Below are 10663 nucleotides of genomic sequence, written 5' to 3'. Positions count from 1 at the left end.
TTGAGAACACTTCGGTTAAATTCCATTAGACCCCAAAATCACCTGGCCCGAGTTCGAGCGTGAATCAATCTTAGTTTCATTTTCCTGAGGTATTTTTCCTTTTTCTTTTGTCCTCCTAAAATCTATCTGTCGTTCATGTTCTGGTTTGTTTTGTTTCGTGACTCGTCTGTCCATGTGTGTACGTTTTAAGTTAATAATGAGTTCGTTATTGGTTTTATTGGTTGTTTGCTGTATATTATAGTTTGTGTAGTCATCTAAATAAGTGTCGTCAACTGAATTCACTTGAAAGATTGAAAAATCAGGAGTCTACATTTCAGTACGATTACTGTGCCTGTTTTTTTAGGATGTTGTTTGTAGGCCTGATATAGTAGCACGTCGATTATAGTTTACACCCTTGACTGCATATTGGATCGATTGGTTGTGAGTTGGTCAAGTTTGGCTCCCAATGTGGCCAACTCATACCATTTGATTGACACCCCTGTTTGCTTAAAGTTTGAATCATTGCTTGAACTCAGGCAGAGAATTGGTAAGTAGCTTTAGGGATCTAACAAATCAGCCTGAAAGTAGTTTGAGTTTAATGGGCTAGTATTCAGGTATTGGCTGAAATCAGAAAGGTTTATATGCTAACTATTAAGAGTTAGGGTAATACAGTAATATGCAAGGTATAAGGGTAATCTTGGCATAAGACAGGGTCTGATTAGGGGATAATTTCAAAATATGTCAAGTGGTAATTAAAATATGATTAACCTAGTGACAATGGGGAACAAAACATGAGGGCATGGGTTTAAAAGGAATACTAAAATAAGCCCATAACCCTGGATTAAAGAATAAACCAGGCGTGGGGAGCAAATGGATGGCATCAAGAGATGCTCAAGCATGGGTTTAACAGGGTATGGGCAGACTGCAAGTTGCAGATGAGGGCAGCTTAGCTGCACTTGGTCACTTTGGGTTATAAATAGGCCATTCGAAAACAAAAAGAGACTGGACTTTTAGTCTTCAGAAAAGAGAGAGAAAAGGCTGGAAATTTTAGCCTTGAGGCTGGAACTTTTAGTCTGAAGAAAACTGAAAAGCATAAGGTAGTTTCCAATAAACATTGTAACCAAACACTGCCTGAAAGTTGTATAAGAGTGCATATTGGTCAAGCTGTCTTGGCCAAGTTCTATTGTTTGCATTGACTGAGCTGTTTGTGGTTGTTGAACTGGTGGTTTTGCTGCATTGAACACTCAGTTATTGCTGTTGTTTCATTATTCTTTCCTGGGATTGCTCATTTGGTGCTCGACTATTTGCTGGTTCTCCTTGTATTCTGGGAGACATTGTTGGTTATCTGTGGCTGTGGAAAACACTTGGTTTAGTTGGTTGTTGCTGTGTTGTTGCTGTGTGTCTGCTGCTGCTGTATTTATTGCATATTACCCAGCTGATCATTCCTTTCTTCTTTGTCTTCCTTACCAGGTACACAATCGATACCACTAATGTAACTGAGAGTTTGAACATGAATGCAAAAGAGAGGACCTGCAGATTGTTTTTATATACACGTGGACTGTTGTATTAAATGTCATGTAGTATATAGTAGTTACATTTTCGTTTGGATAATAGAAGTAGCCTACATGACGTTGCAAATTCATTAAAAATAAGAACGAGACGAGCCTCGCCAAATAAAAAAATACAAATTGCGGGGCCCTCAGCAAATATTTTCTTTAAAAATTATTTGGACTTCGGGATGGACTGTTTAGTAAAATTCCACGGTCTTACCCAAAATAAATACGCTAGTTGCTTTAGGCGCGTCTTAAATAATTTATTTTTCATAAATGCGGGTGCACATTTATGTGACCCAAATCCAAATCTCAACCGAGTCGAAATATATCAATAACCACGGGTGCATTGATGTAACGTGGTTCGAGATATGTTTTCATGACGTTGCGAGTCCTATAAAAATAACAGTGAATGATAAAAGCGGTTAAAAGATAAAATTGGCACATAAGTTCATACTTGTATAAAATCAGATAATCAAGCCGAATATAACAATTGAGCGACCGTGCTAGAACCACGGAACTCGGGAATGCCTAACACCTTCTCCCGGGTTAACAGAATTCCTTATCCGGATTTCTGGTGCGCAGACTGTAATATGGAGTCATTCTTTTCCTCGATTCGGGATTAAAATTGGTGACTTGGGACACCCTAAATCTCCCAAGTGGCGACTCTGAAATTAATAAACCAATCCCATTTCGATTGTCCTTTAATTGGAAAAACTCCCTTGCACCCTCTCTGGTGCGGAAAAAGGAGGTGTGACAGGAAGTATTGGAAGAAATAAGGTTTCTGGTTCCTTGAACTTTTGGAATGAATAACATTTCTTATTTGGACCAACGACAGAACACTTGGAATCTTTAACAAGGAATTCCTAATGTCTTAAATATAAGACTTTAAAAATGACTCATTCCTATAAGTCATTTAATGGTTTACACGTTGCTTTTGTCTACTAAGCATATATGACAATGAGTCATATTCTTGAATAGTGTCCTAATGCCACGTGGGGAGTGGAGTGGATTATTTTATTATTTTTTTATCCACTTATTAGTTAATTGGGTAATGTTTCGTTACCCGGTAATTAATCTATTACCCGTATAATTTAAAAATACCACAAATTACTTAAAATTTTATTTATTTTCAAAATACTTCGTATATACTTTATATATTATACTACCGTGGTCATATGGTACCTCGCATGGTACTAGTTTATAATTATCGGGTATTATCGCTCAACCTGTATTTTATCCCAAGTTGGCCACTTTCAACGAAATTTATTTTCTTCGACTTGCTTCCCCTCTCACCTTCACGAATTTATTAATCACTTGTGAAATAGCATAATCCGTATAACCTCCAAATAATCTTTTACTTGGACTGATGTCAATACGTTACGACAAATTTCACGTACAATACTTCAGGGTGCAACATCGTCGTAACTTTACTGGAAGTGTGACATCACCATAATGTAATACTGCGGAGCGTGATATCGATGTAATATTGCGGGGCGTAATAAAGAGCTTCCATGAAGGCCGTGGAATGACAACATAAATTTCCATCATCCTAAGAGGATGACTTATATCCCAAAAAGGTTTGCTTAACCTGAAAATGCTATAGGATGGGCGCAATTTTTCAGCAATTTGACCGAGGATCAGGTTCAATGAATGTTCGAGTGGTTCCCTACCGACGAGTTCATCATCAGATCCAAGGATGTTCCACACTTGGTACTGATTAGGTTGAGAGGCATATGCCCTTATGCTCCAATCAAAGTTATGAGATAGGCAAGCCGAAAGCAGGTCATACTGTGAGTTGCTAAAATGAGTCACTACAGGGCAGAATTCCAAGATGACGACGTCCCATACAAATGTGAATCTCAGCACATATGGCATTTGAAAATTATCGTGGAAAAGGATACCATCGAGCCAGATCGATATCATGCTGGTCATGTGCACTTCTACCCATCATGGTTAGAAGATAACATACCAGGAATATTCGAGCCAATGGTTGGTCTAGGAAATAGAGTCATATATGAAGTTGCTGAGGCCCAGGTGAAATATAACAAACTATGCAAAAGGGTTCACGAGTCCGAGACTGAGCACCTAGAGCGACACAAGACCGATATGGAACTAATCAATGAATGGAGAGAGAGGGCTATTAAATCCAGCAAAAAGTTGGAATATTTGGATTACAGTCTGATGGAATTAGAGGGAAAAATGAGGAAGAGAGTCACTGATTTCCAAAACATTGAAGGAAGTGAAGTAGGACATTTAGCGAGGGCATACTTACTGTTGAACCTACGCGAACTGGAGGATCTGATCGACAAGAGCATCCAGCCTGGAGAACGTCCTTCTGGGACCAAGTAGATTAGGTTTATTTGCTTTTTCAAATGTAATAAGTCCAAGTGCCATTAGTGACTTATCTTATTTAGTGTCGTTTTGGGTTCATCTATTTTTACATTAATGAAATGAGGCAATTACTGGCACTGAAATTCTCCAAAGCAACATGTCGCTAGGCCTACCTCGGGCACAACGAGGCTCCCAGACTAGGAAGCGAACTTATATTCTTGCAATATGTGTTTAAATACTGCAAATATTTCAGAATCATTACTGACTTGTTTACCTTTTGTTTTTCTTTATTTTTTATTATTCCTATCCCCTAAGGTTAGTTTGCACATACTGGCATCATCAGCATATAACACCAGATCTAGAGGCCCTCCACCACCTCCTCCTCCGAGCAATCCAAAAAGCAGAGGAAAAGCTAAGATGGATGACTTGAGTGGTATACCAAAAGAAAATCCTGGGAAACTTCAGACGGTCGGAGTACTCCGGCACAAATGACTTGGTTTTTTGATTGGAACAAAAGATACTGGAGTTACAAGGAGAACTTGAGCAGGTCCGTAACTTGGAAAACCTCTCCCTCACTCTGGACTTCCCAGACGTTAACCAACAAAATGCTCAAAACCCAGCACCTCATCAAAATATGCTAAACCAACATCCACAAAAACCTCCCGCACCCCATCAATATGCATCTCCACCTAAAAATCCCAATCCTCTACCGGTGCCAACTCCTCCACAACACCATCATCAACCAACCCAGTACCCACAAACCACTACCTATCACCCTTCTCAGGAAATACCACAACTTATCCCCTATCCTCAAAACTCAACCAACGACCACCACTACACCTAAATCCCTAGCACTCACCAAAACAACCCCATATACGTGGAAACACTACCTCACTCCACTCAACCTATCTCCTATACATCAAAATCTACTGAGAAGGACCTGTGCATCAAGAACATGGCCAAGGAGCTCAAGAAGTTGACAAGTCGAGTTCAGGGTGTTGAAGGAGGTAAAGGGATAGAAGGTCTGAACTATGAGGATTTATGCATACAACCAGATGTAAAATTGCCGGAGGGTAACAAACCTCCCAAGTTCGAGATGTTTGACAGAACAGGTGATCCCAAGGTTCATTTGAGGACTTATTTTGATAAGCTCATGGGGATCGGAAAAGATGAAAGGATTCGAATGAAGCTATTAATGAGAAGTCTTACCGGAGATGCCCTGTCTTGGTACATAAGCCAGAATCCTAAGAAGTGGGCCAATCGGTGAGCATGGCATCATAATTTATGGACCGGTTCAGGTTTAATACAGAAAATGCACTGGATGTCTTCTATATCCAGAACTTAAAGAAGAATCCAACTAAGATTTTTCGCGAGTATGCTACTCGGTGGAGGTCGGAAGCAACCAAGGTCAGACCAGCATTAGACGAGGAACAAATGAACAAGTTCTTTGTTAGGGCACAGGACCCATAGTATTATGAAAGGCTAATGGTCATTGAGAATCACAAGTTCTTCGATAACATCAAACTTGGAGAAAGGATTGAAGAGGGTATCAAAAGCGGGATGGTGACAAATTTTGAGGCACTGTAGGTGACGAACAAAGCATTGCAATCAGGTGGCATATTAAAGAAGAAAGAAGTAGGGGTAGTAATGGTGGACCAAGGTCCAAAATCTCCATTCACATACCATACACCTCCACCTACATAACAACCCTCACCTCCCACATATTCCCAACCTGCCACCGCCTATCACACTTATATCACCCAGCCAACCTACTATCATTCACCTCCAACTCGTCCAAATTACCAGAAACCCCAACCTAACTTTGATTACAAACCACCGAGACAATACACCGCCATTGCTGAACCCATTGACCAGCTATACAAGAGATTGAAGGCTGCTAGTTATGTCACCCCTATTCCTACTGTGGCAATGGAGAATTCATCTCAATGGGTCAACCCAAATAAAACATGTTCATATCATTCCGGTATGAAGGGGCACACCAACGAGTGCCGGACATTGAAAGATAATATCCAGACATTGATTGATAACAAGGTCATACAGGCGAAAGAAGTTGCACCCAACATCCGCAATAATCCTCTTCCAGATCATAGGGGTGATGGGGTACATGTAATAGAGACAGATGAAGAATGGGATCCTGAGGGGTCAATCGGGATTATTCGAAAAGGCGATGACTTTAAATCCACAGTCACACTCAGTCCTATTGTGGTACAGATACAGCTGTCAGTCGAAGTTGAGGTAACTGCATCAGTTCCATTTGAGGTAGAGGTAGCACCACCTGCAGCCATACCTGTTCCATTTGTAGTAGAAGTGGCCACACCTTTCACAGTGATAGTAACAACCACACCTCCTTTTAAGTCCAATGCCATACCTTGGGATTACGTTCCTGAAGCTAGGCAAAAGGGAAAGGCAAAATGGAAGAATCTGATGCCGCACAGAGAATGACCAGAACCGAAGGATCTATACACCCGAATTTGCGAGGATCAAGCAAGGGGGATGCTACTAAGTAACCTATCATTGAAACTGGATCGAATGACCTTTGGAGGAAAGCATAGGCGAGGAAATATTCTATCGTCGATCATTTAAACAAAACCCCCGCCCAGATATGCATCCTGTCACTATTACAAAATTTAGAGGCACATAAGAATGCTATGATGAATGTGTTAAATGAAGCTTGTGTGCCCAACAATATCACCAGTGGAGAGATGGCCAACATGGTAGGGTAAGTACTGGAGAGTCACAAGATCACCTTCCACAAGGCTGAACTACCGCCCAAAGGGTTAAGTCACAATAGGGCACTGCATATCACAGTATAGTTTGAAGAGAAATTCATTGCCAAGGTCCTAATAGATGGGGGTTCAAGCCTCAATATTTGTCCATTGACTACTCTGAAAAGATTGGGCAAAGATTTCCATGAGATACGGGCAGGAAGTATGAATGTGAAAGCATTTGATGGGTTTCAAAGGGCCACGATTGGGGAGATTAACCTTTGTCTGCAAATCAGATCAACTTGGTTCGATGTTGAGTTCCAAGTACTAGACATATCAGCTACATACAATCTTCTATTGGGTCGACCTTGGATACATGCCTCTAGGGCCGTGGCTTCCAAGCTACACCAGGTCATGAAGTTTGAATGGAACCATTAGGAGGTAATCATTCACGGAGATGGAAGTAACCCCTTTTACACCAGTCAAACTATCCTGGTTATCGAGAATAGAAGAAGGATTGGCGGAGAAACTTATGATCACATTGAACATATCAATGCAATTGAGAAGGACAAGTGGTGGAATAACAAAATAGAAAGCATACTGGCATGGTTTGGGTATGAACCCAGAAAAGGGCTTGGGAAGGAACTCCAGGGCATTACCAAACCGATATAGTTGAAACGTCATGATACAACTTTTAGGATGGGATATCCATACACCTGGAAAGAATATGATGATTGGTTGCCTCCATGGCATGGTCCTTATTACCCTCTCGAGCAGCCGGTACCACACCTAAGTCAGATTTTCACTAGGCCGATACGATATGGGGATATGCAGAGGAAGAAGTTGTGGCTGGGTTGAGAAACTTGTTCCTAGAAGATGAGAATATGGATTGCAATGTGATAATTGAGGAGGAGGAGGAAGAAGGCCTCACCATTCAAACTATGGAGAAGGGAGCTACTCTCAAGAATGGACTGCCACACCATCCCGGGCCCACAGAGTTCACGGGTAGCTTTGCAATTAGCCTGACTTGTTTTAATAGCCATTTTAGGCATTTAAGATATTTTTAGTATTTTGTTTTAGAGACACATTTTGTTTCAAAATAATTGCTCGAGCCATTGAGCCATACCTATTTTGGATATTTTCAAATTTAATTAATGCATTGCTATTTATTATTCATTATTATCTTTCACATTTTTCTTCTACAATGTTATTATTACTTTTCCTGATGAACCGATGACTGTGACATATAGTGAGACAACGCAATATAAGGACAGTGACTTAGAAGAAGAAGATGAAATACCTAAGGAGGTTATCAGAGAAGTTGAGAACTTTGAGAACAAACATAAGTCCAACATGGATGAAACCGAAGCAATCAATTTGGGAGACACCGAAACCGTCAAAGAGACTCACATAAGCATTCACTTATCACCGTCAAAGAAGGAAGAATACACTCGTTTCTTGAAAGAGTATGAGGACATTTTTGCAGGGTCATATGATGACATGACCGGTCTGAGCACATCCATAGTGGCTCATAAGTTGCCTACCAATCCAATGTGTCCACTGGTGAAGCCAAAACTCAGAAAATTCAAACCAGATATGAGCCTGAAAATCAAGGAGGAATTTATTAAGCAGATCAAAGTCAAAGTCCTTAGGGTAGTTGAGTACCCAACCTAGTTAGCCAACATCGTACTAGTTCTGAAGAAAGATGGGAAAGTCAGGGTGTGTGTTGACTACCAGGATTTAAATAGAGCAAGTCCCAAGGACGATTTCCTACTGCAAAATATACACATCTTGATCAACAATTGAACCAAGCATGAACTCCAATCATTTGTAGATTGCTTCGCAGGTTATCACCAAATCTGGATGGACGAGGAAGATGCAGAGAAAACAACTTTCATTACACTGTGGGGAGTGTACTGCTACAAGATGATGCCATTTGGTCAAAAGAATGCTAGGGCTACTTATATGAGAGCCATAACAACCATCTTCCATGATATGATACACAAGGAAATAGAGGTGTATGCTGATGATGTCATCATCAATTCCAAGAAGGCCACATATCACATGGCAGACTTGAGAAGGTTCTTTGACAGGATAAGGATGTACAATCTGAAATTGAACCCCGTAAAATGTGCATTCGGGGTTCATGCAGGAAAGTTGTTGAGATTCATCGTCAGCTGCCGAGGAATCGAGTTAGATCCGTCCAAAGTTAAGGCTATCCAAGAATTACAACCACCAAAGAACAAAAAAGACATGATGAGCTTCCTAGGACGTCTCAACTACATCAGCCGCTTCATAGCACAGTCCATAGTTATATGTGAACCCATCTTCAAAATGTTTAGGAAAAATGCTGAAACGAGTTGGACCAAAGATTGTCAGAAGTCTTTTGACAAAATCAAGGAATACCTGTCCTCACCACCAGTCTTAGTCCTGCCAGAACCTGCGAGACCTTTGCTACTCTATCTGTCTGTATTAGATGGAGCTTTTAGATGTGTTTTGGGACAACAGGATGAGACAGGAAGAAAGGAGCAAGCTATATACTACTTGAGTAAGAAGTCAAATCCTTATGAAGCACGATACTCTCTACTAGAACACACTTTTTGTGCTTTGACATGGACAACTCAGAAATTGAAGCATTACTTCTGTGCCTTTACCATGTACCTCATATCCAGGATGGACCCTCTGAAGTACATCTTTCAGAAGCCCATGCCAACCGGGAAGTTAGCTAAATGGAAGATATTGTTAAGTGAGTTCGACATCATCTATGTAACTCAGAAAGCAATCTAAGGATAGGCATTGGTAGACCATCTCGCCGAAAATCCTGTGGGAGGAGAATACGAGCCATTGAAAACGTATTTTCCTGATGAAGAAGTATCATACGTAGGAGAGGACATTGCTGAAGCCTGCGATGGTTCGAGAATGTTCTTTGATGGGGCTGCAAACTTCAAATGAGTAGGCATTGGAGCAGTTTTGGTATTATAGATAGGTCAACATTACTCGGTGTCCACAAAGCTTAGGTTTTCGTTCACCAAGAATATGGCGGAATATGTGGCTTGCATTATGGGGCTCAAATTGGCCATCGATATGAATATACAAGAGTTGCTGGTAATTGGCGATTCGGATCTTCTGGTACATCAGGTCCAAGGAGAATGGGCTATGAATAACACCAAGATACTACCATACTTGTATCATGTGCATGAATTGATGAAAAGATTCACAAAGATGGAATTCAAACATGTAACCAGAATTCAAAATGAGTTCGCAGATGCACTGGCTACTCTGTCATCAATGATACAACATCCAGACAGGAACTTCATCGATCCTATCCCAATAAGAATCCATAATCAACCGGGATATTGTGCCCACGTTGAAGAGAAAACAAATGGGAAGCCTTGGTTTCATGACATTAAAGAGTATTTGGAAAAAGGAGAATACCAGGAGCATGTAAACCATACTCAGAAATGCACACTTCGGAGATTGTCTAATCATTTCTTCCATAGGGGAGGAACCCTATATAGAAGAACTCCTAATCTGGGGTTGTTAAGGTGTGTTGACGCAAAGGAGGTTTCCAGATTGCTTGAGGATATACATGCCGGAACTTGCGGACCATATATGAATGGTTTTGTTCCAGCCAAGAAAATACTCAGAGCTGGATATTTTTGGATGACCATGGATATGGACTGCATTCGGTACGTTCAGAAATGCCACCAATGCTAGGTGCATATAGACATGATAAAGGTACCACCAAATGAGCTCAATGCAACAAGTGCACCTTGGCCTTTTGCTGCTTGGGGAATTGATGTAATCAGTCCGATCAAGCCCACCGCTTCAAACGAGCATCGGTTCATTTTAGCGGCCATCGACTGTTTCACAAAATGGGTAGAGGCCGCATCTTACAAAGCTGTAACTAAGAAAGTCACACAGACTTTGTCAAGGATTGTATTGTTTGCTGATTCGAGGTTCCCGAGTCCATTATCACTGATAATGCCGCCAATCTCAACAGTTACCTAATGAAATCCATGTGTGAAACCTTCAAAATCAAGCACAAAAACTCTACAGCATACAGACCTCAAA

The 10663-nt window shown here is 40.8% G+C and overlaps 1 protein-coding gene across 1 annotated transcript; it reads left to right on the top strand.

Annotated features, from left to right (window-relative positions):
- The first annotated feature begins 9625 nt into the window (after positions 1–9625).
- Positions 9626–10306, top strand: LOC138881234 (uncharacterized). The gene has a single exon (XM_070161443.1). It carries the CDS (start codon positions 9626–9628, stop codon positions 10304–10306), a length of 681 nt encoding a protein of 226 aa, XP_070017544.1.
- Positions 10307–10663: the final 357 nt, after the last annotated feature.

The sequence above is a fragment of the Nicotiana sylvestris genome, chromosome 11 (assembly GCF_000393655.2).
Source record: "Nicotiana sylvestris chromosome 11, ASM39365v2, whole genome shotgun sequence".
In the NCBI taxonomy this organism is placed as follows: Eukaryota; Viridiplantae; Streptophyta; class Magnoliopsida; order Solanales; family Solanaceae; genus Nicotiana; species Nicotiana sylvestris.
This window is presented reverse-complemented; position numbering and strand designations above follow the sequence as displayed.